At 39.9% G+C, this 18,410-nt stretch overlaps 1 protein-coding gene across 5 annotated transcripts in view; it reads left to right on the top strand.

Moving 5' to 3' along the window:
• Positions 1-18,410, top strand: part of Prmt7 (protein arginine methyltransferase 7) — a 35,083-nt gene that overhangs the window by 2,813 nt on the left and 13,860 nt on the right. For all 5 annotated transcript variants that reach the window (XM_077793200.1, XM_077793198.1, XM_077793203.1 and 2 more), the window contains exons 3-8: positions 2,525-2,561; positions 5,340-5,489; positions 9,621-9,729; positions 15,047-15,159; positions 16,218-16,459; positions 16,651-16,831. In XM_077793200.1, the coding sequence (XP_077649326.1) occupies positions 2,525-2,561; positions 5,340-5,489; positions 9,621-9,729; positions 15,047-15,159; positions 16,218-16,459; positions 16,651-16,831 (832 nt within the window). The remainder of the gene's footprint in view (positions 1-2,524; positions 2,562-5,339; positions 5,490-9,620; positions 9,730-15,046; positions 15,160-16,217; positions 16,460-16,650; positions 16,832-18,410) is intronic.

An 18,410-nucleotide genomic window follows, 5' to 3' on the forward strand; every position in this document is an offset into this window, starting at 1 on the left:
AGTGGAATTGATGAAATTTTTGTATCACTGAAATGGTGACCCACTTACATAGGCAGATTCTCTTGAGTAAAAAAGAAAAAGAAAAATGCTTTTTTTTCCCCCTTAGAAGGAATGTTTGAAAGTATGTGATTGTAGTTACTGAGCAATCATTAAGCGATTTCAACTTGCCAACACTGTCCTTAAGGAATACAGTTTTATGGAAGAGACAGGTATAAAAGATTATAGCATAGCCAGGCATGGTGGTACATATCTGAAATCCCAGCTACTCAGGAGGCTAACCCAGAAAGATAGCAAGTTCAAGACTACACTGGGCAACTTGGCAAGACCATGTCTTGAAAAAAATAAAAAGCTTGGGTTGTAGTTCACTATTAAATTAAATTCACTCTGAATTTAATTCCCAGTATCATCAAAGTAGGTGGTGAGAGAAGGTGCTGAAAGGTCAGTGGAAATCACGTTGTAAAGAGTTGGAATAAAACACAGGAAGAGGAACATGGGCTTAAGTATGGGCTTCACCACTTCTTAACTTGGCCATGCTATTTTACTTCACCAACCTGTAGTATAATACCACATGCCTTGTTAAATAATATTCATTGCCGATGCCAAGTGCCAATGACCCGGCTTGGCACAGAATCACGAGCCACCACACAGCTCTGTAGGTTCAAACAGTGCCAAGCCGGGTCATTGGCACTTGGCATCGGCAATTCATGTCACCATATGATACCTTTATCTTAGGGCTGCTTGAGATTGCATGAAATATGTGTCTGCTACAGAATAAGAGCTCAACACTGTTACCTTACTTCCAAAACTTTGGACATTATTTTCTGAGTAATTAAAATGTTAAGTGGGAGAAAGAAGGTCAGGTTGTATTTTGGAACACTTGCTGAGAGCAGTATGGGGAATGAAAGAGGAATTCATTTGGGTGAATATTGCAGTCCCAAAGCTTAGGCAGTAGAGATGGAGAGAGGAAGAGACACCTTTGAGGGAGCTTGAGTTTGGTAACTCAGAGTTTTGAGTTTGGAAACAGTGATGGAAGGAGAGAGAAAGTTGAAGAAGCACCAAGATTTCTGATAGGAGTGACTAGGGGATGGAGCTACTTTAGCTATCCCCTAAGGTAGAGGGGATACAGGAGGAATGGGCAGTGTTGAGGAAGGGAAGGTGATGGAGATGATGTGTTTGGGTTTGGACATACAGATGGGTATGCCAGTGGGTAGATAGACATGTGGGTCTGGAGACAGGATCTTCTGAAATTAGTGGAGTTAAAACAGGGAGAGGTTATAGTCTCTGAGAGGATGTGGAACATGAAAGGCTGAAGAAGAAATCCTGCAGTAGCTCAAGAGGCAGAAGCAGAAGCAGGAGGGATTGGCCAGAGTGTAAAGGGGGAGAGAGTTTTAGGAAAGATGACATGCCCAACAAGGATGCTGAGAAGTCCTTGATGATTGATATTTAATGTTAGTGACAGCAGTGAGCTGGTGGTGGTGAGGGAAAGTGATGTCAGTGGAGTGGTGGGGAAGTGAGTAGCTGATGAGGCAAGAAAGATGATGAATGAATATGCCTTAGAAAGTGGGCAGGGAACTCATTTTCAAGATTGTTTGAATCTGTGTTTTCCTAGGTTGCAATTCTAATTAACGCCAAGTAAATATAATTTTCTTTACTCTCAACTAGCTTGAATTTATTCTTTGTTAGCATAGCAAAAGACTGGAAACTACACAGTGTAGTACTATGGGAGAAAATGAAGTGCAGAACTAATTGCGGACCATAGATTTATAAATTTCTATGGCAGAAGATATGGATAAATGATTCTCCTCCCTTTAATACTTTGTAGTTGTTGAACTTTTTTTTATTTTTTAGTTGTTGATGTACCTTTTTTTTTTTTTTTTTGTCAGCTTGGGAGGCTGAGACAGGAGAATTGCAAATTCAAAGCCAGCCTCAGCAACAACAAGGTGCTAAGCAACTAAGACCCTGTCTCTAAATAAAAAACAAAATAGGGCTGGGGATGTGGCTGAGTGCCTGTGAGTTCAATCCCTGGTTACCACCACCCCCACAAAAATAAATAAATAAATAAATAAATGAAGAGAAGTGAAGATGCTAGACATGATGGATGATGGCCTTCACTTACATAGCAAATGTGTGATTTTCCTTTCCCACTTCCTCCTTCTAGCATCACCTGCCAAGGTGCACATGTATGCAAGCTTAGGTCAAGGATTAGGGATATTGAATTTAGAATTCTTCCAAAGGAGGAAATTGTATAACATATAACATGATCAGGATGCTAGTGGCTATGAGATTATTAGGACAGGGCTAATTACCATAGCATTTTGGGGTCTAAGAAGGAACATCTGTTTTTGAGATTTTTTCCTGCAGTACCAGAGAATCACAGCTTTTAATTCTATTATAATAACTTAAAATGGATGATTTGTTTGTTTCATCTGATTGAGGAATGCATTTATATTTGTGAATGCTCTTCATGCATTGATGTGTGTCATTATGAGCAAAGGTTTCTGACCTGTCTTTTTCTGTCTTTTAGGTCATCCTATGCAGATATGCTACATGACAAAGACAGAGTAAGTGTAAAGGGAAATCATTATTTTGATATGGTGTATGAAATCTTGGAATATGAGAATGTTAAAAACTTCTGGAGATGGATGCAGTGATGCATGCTTATAATCCCAGCTGCTTGAGAGGCTGTGGCAAGTGAATCACAAGTTCAACTTGGTGAGACTGGCTCAAAATGTAAAAAAGAGCTGGGAGTATATATAGTTCAGTTGGGGAGTGCCTGCTCAGTACACACAAGGTTTAGTCCCCAGTACCACAAAAGAAACAAAACTCCCCTAGGAATCATGATGTGATAATAATACTAAGAGGCAGTATTGTGTAATGGTCAGGCAATTAGTCAGAAGGCTGGATCCTACCCCTGGCTCTGTTTTTTTTTTTCTTTCTTTCTTTTTTTTTTTTGCACTCTTTATTAAGATAAAAGTTGGGGGGCTGGGGATGTGGCTCAAGCGGTAGCATGGCATGCGCGGGGCACTGGGTTCAATCCTCAGCACCACATAAAAATAAAATAAAGATGTTGTGTCCACCAAAAACTAAAAATAAATTTAAAAAAAAAGATAAAAGTTGGATATATTTGTGTTGTACTATATGGCGTTTTGATGTGTATGTGTGTATGTATATGTATATATATATATGTATATGTATATATATATATATATATACGTTCATATCAAGGTATGTTCGTATCAAGATTTTAATATATCTTTACCTACATGCTTCTTTTGGTGGTAAGAATATTTAAAATCTACTCTGTTAGTAGTTTCCAAGTGTACCATTCATTAGTATTAATTGTAGAACTTTCTCATCCTGTATAACTGAAACTTTATACCATTCTTTGATTGTAAGTTCCAACTTCTTTATATTTGACATATAAGTCAGATCATGAGTATTTGTCTTTCTCTGCCTGGCTTTCAACTTAACGCCCACCCTCAAACCCTGGCCCCATGCCCCCTGTCCATTCATGTTGTCACAGATGATAAGATTTCCTTCTTTTTCAAAGCTGAACGGTGGGATTACATAGTCTGCCCTGCAGAGAGGGTCCTTTTTGCTGTGGCTTCCAGGAGATTTGGCCAAAAGGCAATCCATCCCAACTTTTTAAAAAATTTTTATTTTTTTATTTTGAGACAGAGTCTCACTAAGTCGCTGAGGTTAGCTTTGAATTTATGATCCTCCTGCCTCAGCCTCCTGAGCCATTGAGATTACAGGCATGTACCACTGCACCTGGGAGGACATAACTTCCTTCTATCTTGATGGCTCAGTTAAGTAGAGACATCTTATTTTACATCTGTATTGGTTTGGCTGAATAGGTACCATGATCTTTCTGTTGAAAATAACAAAAAATGATGGAAAAAAATAGCTGTACGTCTTTTTAAATTGATAAAGTTAATAAGGAATATTAAGAGACCATTAGATTTGGGGATAAGTTTTTATGCAGCAGTAAGTAACTAGTACAAGACTGGTATCCACAGGGCAACACTCTTTGACCATAGTGCAATCAATTCAGAGATCTCAATACAAGAATATAACTTAAAAGATACTAAAAGGAATGTAGTTCAGTACTATAGCACTTGCCTGGTGCCTGTGAGGCCCTTGGTTTGATCTCTAGTAAAGCCAGGGAAAAAAGTCCATAAGAATGTAGCTAAAGTAGCTGGGCAGAGTGGCACACACCTATAATCCAACAGCTCAGAAGGCTGAGGCAAGAGGATTGTAAATTCAAAGTTAGCCCTAGCAACTTAGTGAGACCCTATGCAACTTGTCTAAAAAAAATGAAAGTGGCTGAAGGATATGTCTCAGTGGTAAAGCACCCCTGAATTTCATATATGTGTGTATGTGTGTGTGTGTGTGTGTGTGTGTATGTATATATGATACATACATAAGTGTACATACATATGCATATAAATTTATGTATATAACTAAAGAGCTTGATGGGGTGATGCATACCTGTAATCCCAGCAACTCGAGAGGCTGAAGCAGGAGGGTAGCAAAGAAATAAGAGATATAAGAGGCATATAAAGAGAAAGGAGGGTAGCAAGTACAAGGCCAGTCTCAGCAACTTAGTGAGACTCTAAAGTAACATAGTGAGACCCTGTCTCAGAAATGTTAAAAATTGCTGGGGAATGTGACTCTGTGGTTAAGCACCCCTGGGTTCCCAAAAAAAGCAGCAAGAACACAAAAAGCTTACTGTGGTAATGCTTGCAGGGAGCCCTTGCCTCACCTAGGGCTGAGAAAAAGGAGAAATTTAAGGTTTGCAGAAGCTGGCTGTACAGGCTTAGGGAGCTGATGCTCTCACCTCTGAAAGGGATCACAACTTGAAGGCTGCTGCTTCTCTGAGAGGGTTCTGAGGAGGCTTATTATGGAGGTTCTGGGAGAAATTGGGTCTGAAACCAACTGCTACTCATGAGAGGACCCTGACCAGAGCAGCATCTCTGTAGGAAGGAGCAAGATTCTCCCTGCTCCTACCATCTCGTCACCCTCTTATTTCCCCATTGGCTATATCTAACACCTAGGGGGGAAAAAAAAAAAAAGCATCACTAAGAAGAGTATAGAAGAGTGAATGAGGAAGGAATATAATCACTTAATAATGAGCTGGAAGCTGATGCAGTGCTTTTGAAGTCTTAGAAGGCCCACCCAACTCAGCTGGCCACTGTTGTTCCTCCAGGGGCTGCAAAGGTCAGTGGGTCCTGATTAACATTGTTGCTGCAAACCATGATTCTCCAACTCTGCAAAGCACCTTTTTACTTATTTATAATAATTGGTGTGAAGTAACAGCTCTTTTATTTCTCTCATAGAATATAAAATATTACCAGGGTATCCGGGCTGCTGTGAGCAGGGTAAAGAACAGAGGACAGAAAGCCATAGTTCTCGACATTGGTACTGGCACAGGACTCTTGTCAATGATGGCTGTCACAGCAGGTGCTGACTTCTGCTATGCTATTGAGGTGAGCTACACTGTTTTGAGCGTGTGTCCTGTGTCTTAAATAGAAAGTGCCTTATGCCTTTGCACTTTCTCTGTCTGTTCATAAACATTTATAGAGGGCGTGTTCCATTCCTTGTGCAGAGCCAGGTTCTTAGCACTTAGAGATGAGTCAAATGTGATTCCATGACCTCATTTTCTGCTCTGAAAACAGTGGCTCTCAGTCTTTGGCTGCACATCAGATTTACTGAGGCACTTCAAAGATACTGATGACACGTACATGTGGTGGCATGCATCTGTTGTCCCAGATACCTGGGAGGCTGAGGTGGGAGGATCACTTTAACCCAGGATTTTGAGACCAGCCTGGGCAACATAGTGAGACTCCCTTCTCAAGACAAACCTTTTGCCAGTCCTCCCCCATACCAACAGGTTTTTTAAAAAAAAATTTTTTTTAGATATTGATGGACCTTTATTTTATTCATTTATTCATATGCAGTTCTGAGAGTCGAACCCAGTGCCTCATACATGCTAGGCATGTGATGTACCTCCCAGCCCCCACCCCCACAACAGGTTTTGATTTAATTTTTCTGGGTTGTGGCCTGGTGTTGGGAAATTGGAATATGCAGCAAAGTTAAATGTTCCTATGGAGCAATCTATCATATGTTTACCAATCAGCTATTTCTTAGAACATTAAACATAATTTTCTGAAATGTAAATAATGTAGGAAATTTGATAAATACAAGTAGTTTATTAACCCACAATTAACCATTGTTAAAATTTGGGATGTACAGGGGGTGTAAATTTAAGTATTTTTCTCTACAAAAATGGATTCAGTTGTTGAGATGGAAATAATAAAGATCAAAAATAATAGAGACTTAAAATAGTTTTTTTTTTTTTTTTTTTTTTTTGCTATTTCATGTAAAGTCTGGTGGTTAACAGTCCAGCATGTTCTATCCAGGGTTTTTCCAGCTCCCTGCCCTGTCATCCCTACACTGTGGCCTCTGATACTCATGTTATAGAAAGGTGGCTATTTTAGGCTAAGGAAATATTGTTTGGAGAACTGTGTTATTCAGTGTCTTGGTAAAGGACATGATAGATCAGGAAGGTAGAGTGCAACCAGTTTGCCTAGGACCTACATGTCACAGTAAAGAGTTTTAAATAAAATTTTGAGTTATTAAAAAAAATTGTTTTTTGGTATCAGGAATTAAACTCAGGGGCTCTTATCACTAAGCCACATCCCTAGCCTTTTTTTTTTTTTTTTTAACATTTTATTTAGATCAAGATCTCACTAAGTGGCTTTGGGCCTTCCTAAGTTGCTGAGACTGGCTCTGATCTCACAGTCCCCCTGCCTCAGCCTCCTGAGCTGCTGGAGTTACAGGTGTGCACCACCATACTTGGCCTGGTAGTGCTGAGAATTGAACCCAGGGTCTTGCACATGTTAGGCAAGCACTGTACCATGGAACTACATCCTCATCCTCTTGAGTTAGGTGTATTTATCCTGAGATAAGGAAAATGGACTTGAGGTCTCCATGAGATCAAGTCCTGAGAGTTATATGTGCATGTGTGAGAAACTATGCACTTGTCATGGAATTTCATAGAAAGGAGTAAAAACCTCTTCTGGGGGCTGGGGTCGTGGCTCAGGGGCTGGGGTTGTGGCTCAGAGGTTGAGTGCTAGTCTAGCATGCGTGAGGCACTGGGTTCGATCCTCAACACCATATAAAAATAAAATAAAGGTATTGTGTCCACCTGTAATTAAAAGCAAATAAATAAATATATATATATATATATATATATATTTTTTTTTTTAAAAAAAACCCTCTTCTGTACTTTAAGGGACTCACAAGGGTATTTGAGCAGATACAAAGAAATTAATTTTTTAGGATGGTTGACTTGATAGCTTTAAAGTAGATTTTATTGTTTTGGGCTTTGTGTATGTGTGTGTGTTGGGGGGGGTGGGGGGTGGGGATTGAACCCAGCACCTTGCACATGCTAAGCAAGTACCCTACCACAAAAGTCCCAAAGTAGATTTTATTATCTTTAATTTGCAAATGAAGAAACTAAGACTAAGAGAGGTTAAGGACTTAAGTCCTGCAATTATTAAGCAGGAAAGCTAGACCTGAAACCAAGGGCTCTGTTCCTAATTATGTAATTCACTTCATAATGGTAGCTTTGATGGGAGGGAGTGTGTGTGCTTGTGTATATGCACAAATTTGTGTGTTGTTTTCCTGGTGCAGGTACGTAGGAGGGCAGAGGTACCCCTGACTGGTTAGAGAAACCCAGAGGAATATGCTTAATTGGTGGGAAAGATAATACATTTATCTATTTATTAATTTTTAAAGAATTTTTTTGATATTTATTTTTTAATATCTGGTGGACACAGCATCTTTTTTTTTTTTTTTAATGTGGTGCTGAGGATCAAACCCAGCGTCCCACGCATGCCAGGTGAGCACACTACTGCTTGAGCCACATCCCCAGCTCAAGTTAATACATTTATATTGGATGTGTTGAGTCTGAGAGATGCCAGTCCTATGGCAGGAGCTGGTACATTAATAGGCTGCTACCACGCCCTGCCCCAACGTATATATTCTTTTTTTCTCCCAACATATATATATATATATATATATTTTTTTTTTTTTTTTTAAATATTTGTTTTTTAGTTATAGGTGGATACAATATCTTCATTTGTATGTGGTGCTGAGGATTGAACCCAGTGCCTCACGTATGCTAGGCAAGCGCTCTACCTCTGAGCCACAACCCCAACCCCCCCCCCCCCCGTAATGTATATATTCTTTACAAAAGAATATATAATTTCTAGCCAGGTGCAATGGCACACACCTATAATCCCAGGGACTTGGGAAGCTGAGACAGAAGGAATGCAAATTTGAGGCCAGCCTCAGCAATTTAGTGAGATTCTTCCTCAAAATAAAATACAAAAAAGGTCTGGGCCCCAGCACCACACACACACACACACACACACACACACACACACACACTCTCCCACACTCACACACACACACACACACACAAAAGGTGTGTGGAAATAAAGTTCAGTTGTAAAACACCGTGGGTTTAACTCTAGTAAACTCCCTCTCCCCCAAATATAGAATTTCCCCCTTGATTATAGTAAAAAATATGTGTTCGTGGTTGAAAATGTGGAAAATACAGAAAAGGATTTGGAAAGAATGAAAATCTTGTCATTGTGACCAGAGATTTTGTCATTTGTTGTATTTCTACTCTGTGTATGGCCACATATGACTTAGTATGTTTTATGTACTAAAGTGGTTGGAGCTGTGACTCTAGACTAGGCAGGTTGGAAATTAAGAGTTGGAGAGGTTTATGTCTAGGGAGACTTGCTGAGTTCAGGGAAGACTTCTGGAGAGGGAAGGATTTGTGCTGCCTTTTGAAGATGGGTTTGATTTGGCAGGTGGGGGTCAGGATAGGGAAGCCTTAGGCTGGCCTGTGGACAGTGGGGAGATCTGTGTGGCTAACTAAGCATTGTTCAGGGGAAGAATTGTATGGGAGCTGGGGGATGGCTGTGAAGGTTAGGTGGCCTGCATTTAGATGACTTTGAGTACCGTATGGAAATGTAGGATGTATTCTGCCAGCAGTGGGCATCTGGGACAGTTCTGAGCATGACTGTAATTTATCCACACTTAATCTAACATAATAACAGCCTCAGTTTCCTCTGGAAAGTGTGGCACACTTACCAGGTTTTTGAGGCAAAGTCCTTTCATCTCTATAGCATGGCAGTGACACCTATCGCTCTTCCTAAGTAGTGCAGGATCCTCTCTATTCCCGCTTTGCGGGGTATGCAGTGGAAGCTCCTAAATGCATGTTAATCCTGAATCTTATCCTTTTATGTTTACTTGCATGACACATATTTGTAGAATAAAGCATTTAAGGATTTGGAAAGAATGAAATCTTTTTTTTTTTTTTAAATATTTATTTATTTATTTTAGTTCTTGGCAGACACAACATTTGTATGTGGCGCTGAGGATCGAACCTGGGCCGCACGCATGCCAGGCGAGAGCGCTACCGCTTGAGCCACATCCCCAGCCCCAAGAATGAAATCTTAAGACCAGAATATCTTGCTAACCCTGGACGATAGGATGTATTTATTGCTCACTTTTCCTTGGGTTTTGGCTCTGATTTTCAGGTTTTCAAGCCTATGGCTGATGCTGCTGTGAAAATTGTGAAGAAAAATGGCTTCAGTGATAAAATTAAGGTTATCAACAAGCATTCCACTGAGGTGACTGTAGGGCCAGGTGAGATATACATCGCCTGTATTGAAAGTTTTATTTGTTCTTGTATGAGAGAGGAAAACATTTTTTCCAACTACCTGGAATAAATCCAGGTCCTCTGTGTAGTGGCTCTGACTTTATGCACTTTGTTTCTTTTGATGTTTATCAGTCTTCTAGTTAAAACAAATCAGCTATGAAAACACCAGAGCTAATCAAGTGTAATAGCAGTCATACAAACAAAAGCTTATTTTTCCTTTCTTTTCTTCTTTTTTTTTTTCAGTACTGGGGATTGAACTCAGAGCCTCACACATTTTCTACCACTGAGCTATATCTCAAGCCCTGAAAACTGCTTTTGCTTTAAGCAAGTTGGAATTCTTATATGGCCAACTCTCTAAAGTTTGGTCAGACAGAAGTGAAACTAAGATAGCAGGAAGAAGCTTATATAGTTCTGATATCATGTCTCAGCATGTAACATGTGACATTTTCCTGTATGGCACATGCTCTTGAGGTATCCAGCGTATTTTTAATAGTCTAGTAATTTGATTCGGACTTCTAAAATTTCACATGCCATGTTTAGAGAGCACAATTGAAACATTTGCACACACAAATAAAAATTTTCTGTGGTATGTTATGGGTATCACTAATTTTTTTGAAAATGCAATATTTTAGGAGTGAAGCATCTATCTAAAGTCAGTATGTTTCTTCATTTAAAAGAATATTGGGCCAGGCGCAATGGCATATGCCTGTAATCCCAGCAACTTGACGGGCTGAGGCAGGAGGATTTTAAGTTCAAAGCCAGCCTCAGCAACTTAATGAGGCCCTAAGCAACTTAGTGAGACCCTGTCTCAAAATGTAAAATAAAAAGGGATGGGGATATGGCTCAGTGGTTAAATGCCCCTAGGTTCCACCCCTGGTACCCGCCCCCCCCCAAAAAAAAGGGCTGAGGATGTAGTTCAGTGGTAGAGCACTTGCCTAGCATGCACAAGACTTTGGGTTTAGTTGCCAGCACTGCAGAAATAAAAGTAACAATAATAATAATGATGATAACTGAAACTATTGTTCTTATATGAAGAATCTGAAATATATAAAAGAACAATTTTGTCTTTTATTTTAAAACATAACAAACATACAAATAAGTGTGGAAATCATCTATTTTTTAAAAAAGGGAAAAGAACACACAAAATTTATTATAAGCCTAAGGCATGGGAGTATTAGACTCCCGTTATCCAAATTTTAATCAACATTATCAGGGTTTGATTCACATGAAAGAATGAACTTATTTTAAGAGTATTGTTTAGTGAGTTTTGTCAAATAGAAACACATTTGTAACCATCACCACAATCAAGATAATAGGATATTGACACCATGCCCAAAAGATTCCTCATGACCCTATCCTTAGTTCCCAAATAGCCTTGGCTCTATTGTACCCATTGATGCACTTTCTTTAGGATAGGTCTATCCTTTCTAGAATTTCAAGGAAATGGAATTTTAGCAGTGTTGTCAGTGTGTATTCTTTTGTTTCTGCTTTTTTAGTTTATCATTGAAGTTTTAACATTGTTTTATTTCTGCCGTCTCTTTTCTAAGAAAAAATATAATTGATTCATTTTTTTTCTGGCTCTGGGTCACATTTTTTCCTTCTTCATATGTTTAGTAATTTTTTTTTTTTTTTTTGGTACTGGGGTTTGAGCCCAGAGGTACTTTACCACTGAGACAGTGTACATCACCGTGCCTAGCTGTTGTCTTCTTTAAAAATGTTGGCATGAGTTGGGTCACTTGACTCTACCCAGTAGATGCCCGGAACACTCCCCTCACACCCATCATTTGGGCCAACTAAAAATGTTTCAGACATTTATAAATGTCCCAGTATCTAAGGCAGGGCAAAAGTTCTACCTGTCAAGAACCACTGCTGGGCTGTGGATGTGGCTCAAGCGGTAGCGCGCTCGCCTGGCATGTGTGCGGCCCGGGTTCAATCCTCAGCACCACATACAAACAAAGATGTTGTGTCCACCGAAAACTAAAAAATAAATATTAAAATTCTCTCTCTCTCTCTCTCTCTCAAAAAAATAAAAAATAAATAATAAAAAAAAGAACCACTGCTCTAAGACTACTTTGACCAGACTGTTGTGGTATGAGTAGGGCCTCTGCAAGGATTCTGTAGTCTGGATGATCAAAACTTGAGTGTTCCTAGTCCTCTGAGGGTTATGGAAATTGTTCAGCTTTGCTTGGCTTTGCAGAATCTTACCCTGTGTTTAAGATTTAAGGAGAACCCTGTGGTTCACAAGCCCTTGTTCTGTGTAACTTTTTCTCTGGCTCCCTCCCCTGGTCAGTTCTAGCTGCCTCTACTTTCTTGAACTCTAGTTTATGTATGTGTAGCTCAGCAGGACTGCTGTGCTCTGCTTTACTTCTTGGCCCTTGGACTAATATCTGGAAAGTGCCAAAAGCCAGGCAGTAGGAACATTCACTGATTTGTTTCTCTCTTGGGGAACAAATTGTGTTGCCTCTTTTTCACTGTCTAAAACATTTGCCCAGTTTTTTGGTTGATGATGGTGGACAAATAAGTCTGATTCCTCATACTCCATAGTGGCCCAAAGTGGGAGGTCTTTCACTTTTGAAAATTTGTCTTGACAGCATGGAGACTAGCCTATAAAGGAGGCCTTGCATGGAATGCTGTTCTTGTGACTCTGCTCCATGCCCTTGTCCAGGCTTTGTTCACATACTCTGGATTAGACCAGGTCCCTTGTGTGCTTTCTTCATACTTTTCCTTTGGGCACTTATTACTGCAATAGCTAAATAATTAAGTAGTTGTCCACTTAATTTCTGTATCCCTTTACAGCTGCATATTCGGTCATGGTCCAGGTAGATTTTACTAATAATTCCATTCCCTATCTGCACATGGCCTGGCACATTAAGGGATTCAGAGATAATTTGTTTAGTGAGTAGATTGTTAACCTTGCTTGGTATGTAACTTCTTGTAAATGGACTTTTTTTTTGGTACCAGGGATTTAACCCATGGGATTTGTTTTTAACCCCATCTCTACAAGTTTCTTCATCTTTGACAAGTTTGGTATCTTCCTGTTTCCCTTCTCTAATCATTGCAGGATAGGTGATTCTCCCATTCATTCCTTTCAAAATCTCTCTTCCTGGGTCCCAGGGACATTTCCTAGTCTTGGTTCTTTTTTGTTATGTTCTTTCTGTTCTCAAATGTGTGTTCTCCAAGGTTCTGTTTGTGCCCTTTTTACAAATGGCATATAAGTTTGTGGTTTGTTCCCCAGAGATGGATTACGTAGCAATCATGGGTAGTAGCAGTTGCTTACCCATCCATTCTGTTCACTTGGCAAAGATTTAGGAAGTGACTGGAGTAACTGCCCCACTTTACGCCTCTCTGTACCTCCCCCTCACACTAAATACCAGGTTCTCAAGAAATATTTATTAAAATTCACCAGGTCATAAAGTTTTGTATTTATTTTAATGAAGCAAATTGGGACGATACATCATTTTAAGTTTTATAATTGGCTTAAAAATTATTTTGGAGGGGCTGGGGATGTGGCTCAAGCGGTAGCACGCTCACCTGGCATGCGTGCGGCCTGGGTTCGATCCTCAGCACCACATACAAACAAAGATGTTGTGTCCGCCGATAACTAAAAAATAAATATTAAAAAATTCTCTCTCTCTCTCTCCCTCTCTCTCACTCTCTCTTTAAAAAAAATTATTTTGGAAGGGCTTGGTGATTGATTGGCTGTGGAATGACACAGTTTTGTGTGTGTGTGTGTGTGTGTGTGTGTGTGTGTGTGTATTGAACCTAGGGCCTTGTGCATGCAAGGCAAGCACTCTACCCACTGAGCTATATCCCCAGCCTGACAGAGAGGAATAAAGAATTCAGCTAGTGTTCACTAGTTGACTATTAGTAGATGCTGTGTTGTCCTAGGCACCAGGATACAGTAGTGAATGGGTAAGGCAGGGTTCCTGCTCTTTGGGAGCTGATAAATTATGCCATTTTTTGGGCAATGTGATTGGGCAGAAACACATCAAGGAGGAGCAGATATGTGGCAGTAGGGTGGGGTCAGTTTGGGATAGTGTATTCCAGTTGGATTTTGGCATCACAGAAAGATGGGCAAGGCCACTTGAGTGAATGGTCTTTGTGCCAGGAAAAATAAGTTTTTTCTTTACCTCTTTTACTAAATACTGCCATTAAGCACACAAGTGTACTTCAGAGGAAGGGGATGATTTTTTTATCTTTGATGTACTACTAATCAATACCATGTGAGTCAGAGCTCATTCTCTTTGTTTTATGAATGAGGCAACTGATGGTCAGAATCGAGGATTCAGGACTAGAAAGCAAGATCCAGTCCAGGCCTGCAGGACTTCAAGGCATAAGCTTTCTCTACTACAACCTGCTGAACCATTTTATGTTTCTCTTTTCTAGCATCATCTGTGTGACTTGTCCTCTGTGTAGGGAAGATGAGTGGGCTTTGTCAAATTGTAATTCATGAGTCATTTTAAGTGTTTACAGTTATTTCTCCATGATCAATGGCCCCTTCTAAAGTCTATTTTGTCTCTTGGCTCATTAAAATTTATAATTTTGTAGAAGTAGCATTTCATTATAGAGGTTTAGAAAACAAGAGTTAACAACAACAAAAAACACCCTGTTCTAAAACAGCAGTTATTTAGGAGATTGTTGGGTGGCAAGAAACCAACTTAATTAAGAGGATTTAATGGAAGGAATCTGGGGATTCTAAATCATGAATTACAATTTTGGTGGTTGTAGTCAGACTCCCAGTGAATAAGTCATCAGACAACCTCTCTTGCTTTGGTTTTCTTGCCCTTTTTCAATAGCCTAGAAGTATTTGAAGTACTTGTATTCAGTTTTTTCTTTCCAAATAATTTTGCTAGTAAGATAGAAAAAATTCCACATAGTTGACTGATTTATTTTCAGTTTGGACAATTTGGAACTTTCCCCACCCCTGCTTTTTTCCCGTCTTTTTGTTTGTGGTTTGAGGGATCAAAATCAGGGTCTCAAATATATTGGGCAAGTGCTCTACCTCTTCAGCTATAGCTCCAGCCTTCTCTAATTGTATTTTTATCAGATTTTCTTTTTGGGTTTTTATTTATATTATTATTATTTTTTTCAAGACTCTCCCCCATTCTTAAACATACAGAAAAGTTGAAAGAAAATGCAGAAAGCACCCATTTTCCTTGAACCTGGATTTGTGAGGTTGCCATTTTTCCATATATATATATATATATATATTTTTTTTTTTGTGTGTGTGTGTGTGTGTGTGTATGTGTGTGTGTGTGTACTGAACCATTGGGTTCTCTGACACCATTCCCTTTTGTTTTTCAGATGGTGACATGCCATGCCGAGCCAATATCCTGGTCACAGAGCTGTTTGACACAGAACTGATTGGAGAGGGAGCACTGCCCTCCTATGAGCATGCACATAGGCATCTTGTACAGGTAGTGGGGTCAGGGCCTCCCTTGGGAGTGTTGTTTTGATTTCAGCCACTGTGCACACAGTGCTCACTACTGCATCTTGTTTAACACAGTTCTTAGTAGCTCTTCATACACCCTGAAGCACCTGTTAATTCTTGGGAGGCATGGTAGTGCTGAGGCAGAGAGACCCTGTGTAGCTGGGCCAGTGTTGCACACCTATAATCCCAGTGACTTGGGAGATTGAAGCAGGAGGGTCATAAGTTTGAGGCCCCACTGGGCAATTTAGGGAGATCTTGTCTCAAAGTAAAAATTAAAAAGGGTTGGGGCCAGGGATGTGGCTCAAAGGTAGAGCATTTGCCTGACCGGCATGAGTCCCTGAGTTCAATCTCCAGCACTGCTAAATAAATAAAGACAAATTTAAAAAGGGAGAATTGGGGATCCCAGCATAGTGCTAGAGTGCCCCTGGGTTCAATCCCAGTACTGGAAGGAAAAAAAAAGAGAGAGAGAGAGTCTATGTAATTACAAATGAGTATCCTCTTCACTGCCTGATCCCTAGTGCCTGATGTGTAGATGGATAGTTGAAGTAGGAGAACAGCTAGAGAGAAGGCTAGAGCTACATCCAACAGGTTAGGTCAGTTGAGGGTGGATGGTTGTCCATTAGACTTTGAAGTAAGGAGGTTCTGGTCCTGGTGCCTGGGGAAGAGTGTGCTGAAAGGATGCTTTTGAGTCCTGGGCTAGAATCACTGCTTGGCAGTAAGACTTAAATTCTGTCTTCCAAGTAAGTCATAGGAGTTCATCAACATGGTGACAATTAAGGTTTGTTTTTGAAGTATTTAATAGTACCAGATAGCTAGGAACTTAACTGATTTAAATCATTTTAGGTGTTATTATATTCTTTTTGAAATGTAGTTTCTTTTTTTTCTTTTCCTGAGGACATAAGACTAAAAACAATGCACTATCCTGATAGTGGGAAGGTATTAGATATTACTGAATTAGCCTAATGAACAATAGTGATCAAAATTACTGTGGGTCAGATGCCTGATTTATTGTTGTTCTTTTGTTTTGTGTTTACATAAACTTAGGAAAATTGTGAAGCCGTGCCCCACAGAGCAACTGTGTATGCGCAGCTGGTAGAGTCCAGAAGGATGTGGTCCTGGAACAAGCTGTTTCCTGTCCGTGTTCAGACCAGTCTTGGAGAGCAGGTCATCATTCCTCCCTCAGAACTGGAGAGATGCCCTGGTGCACCTTCTGTCTATGACATACAGCTGAACCAGGTGTCACCTACTGACTTCACTGTCCTCAGCGATGTGCTGCCTATGTTCAGGTACCAAGGAGCCTCCCTGAGTGAACAGGGCTTTGAGACAGCTGATGAAATTTGGGTCTTTGGAAGTTATTTTTGCTTGGGAAGAAAACCTAGCTGCAACCAAGTATCCTTTTTGATGAGTTCACCATAGAAGCTTAACAATGCAGTGTTGAGATTAAATTATGTTTCAATTCCTGAATATCCTTTCACAGTGTGGACTTCAGCAAACAAGTCAGTAGTTCAGCAGCCTTCTATAGCAGACAGTTTGAACCTCTGGCATCTGGCCAAGCTCAAGTGGTTCTCTCCTGGTGGGACATTGAAATGGACCCTGAAGGGAAGATCAAGTGCACAATGGCCCCCTTTTGGGCTCATTCAGACCCAAAGGGGCTCCAGGTAAGAGGCACTAGCTGAACATATTTGCATGTAACTCAGGAAACTTGTATACTTTTGTTCATGGGAAAGTAACCCATTGAGCCTTCAATGGTAAGAATTTAGAGACAGAAGGAATGGTCAGCGTTAAGAGTTTTTTCTTTAAAAAAAAAAAAAAAAAAGCACAGGGAAAAATAGAAAAGAAGCACAGGGGACTGAGGATGGAGTTCTGGTAGAGTGGGTGCCTAGCTTGACTTGTGGCCCTGGATTCTAGCCCTAGTGCTTCAAAAAATAAATGAATAAAAAAATTAAAGCACAGACTAGCTATGGTAAGATAGACGTCTTGGGATGAGTTCATGATCATCACCAAAAGTCATGGTTTGCAACACAGAAGTCTTAGTTAGCTTTGCTGCTGTCCTTCATCCTGGCAAAACTATTTTCTTGGGATATTTCCCCTGGACCCCAAATAATTCCAGGAGGCAAGGGCTCAGATAAATGTAATAGAGAACCGCAGACTCACTTTCTGCGGCTTTAAACTCCCATCTTCTATAGCTCAATGGAAAGTGGGTGAAGAATATGAACTACAAAAAGGAGACAGATTACTCATCAACATGTGATAAGTTGTTTCCCCTCACTCATAGTAAGGAACTACAGCTTTAAACAGCAATGAAAATAAAAACTAAATAAAGTACTGTGAGATACCATGTTTACCTATTAGTGGATAAATTTGGTAGCACACTTGATGATGAAGCTTAGGGAAAAAGCAGGAAAGTGAACCATCAGAACACCCATTGAGCACAGTGTGGCTCGGTCCTGGTGAAAAGTGATGCCACTTGTAGATATTTGGGCTCTGGTAGATTTGCATATTTGCAGAAAAATGTACATGCAGAATGCTCACCAAAGCCCTAACTTAGTAGAAAAAGAACAACATAAAGACTGCCTGTAAGAACTCCTTGGGTCATTATCCTATATCCTTTCAGTGAATGAGGTAGCTCTCTAGGCACTGGTGTGGAACAATCTCCAGGATGTTTTTTTTTTTGTTTTTTTTTTTTTAAATCAAACAATAGTCTTTATTTTTTCAAGTGCTTTAAGTAATTCCATTTAAAGCTTAAAAGAAGAGGTCTCAGGGAATTCTTGACTGCACTAATCTTATCCGTATTTTTTATTTTGTTTTTTTAATTTATTCTGATTTGTTATACATGATGGCAGAATGAAGTTCATTTCATATTACACATATAGAGCACAATTTTTCAAGTCACTAAAATTATACACAAAGTATTTTCACACCATTCGTGTCTTCATACATGTACTTAGGGTAATGGTATCTAACTCATTCCACCATCATTCCTATCCTCCACCTTCTCCTTTCCCCTCCCTCCCCTTTGCCCTATCTTCAGATCCTCCATTCCTCCCATGCCCCCTCTACCCCATTGCCATTATGAGTCAGCATCCAGGATGTATTTTTGAGTGAAACAAAAATAAAAATGTTGAGCCAGGCATGTTGGTGCATATCTGTAATCCCAGCAATTTAGGAGGATTCCAAGTTCAAGGCCAGCCTGGGCAACTTAGTGAGACCCTTTCTCAAAATAAAAATTTTTAAAAA

This window comes from Urocitellus parryii, chromosome 15, assembly GCF_045843805.1.
Source record: "Urocitellus parryii isolate mUroPar1 chromosome 15, mUroPar1.hap1, whole genome shotgun sequence".
In the NCBI taxonomy this organism is placed as follows: Eukaryota; Metazoa; Chordata; class Mammalia; order Rodentia; family Sciuridae; genus Urocitellus; species Urocitellus parryii.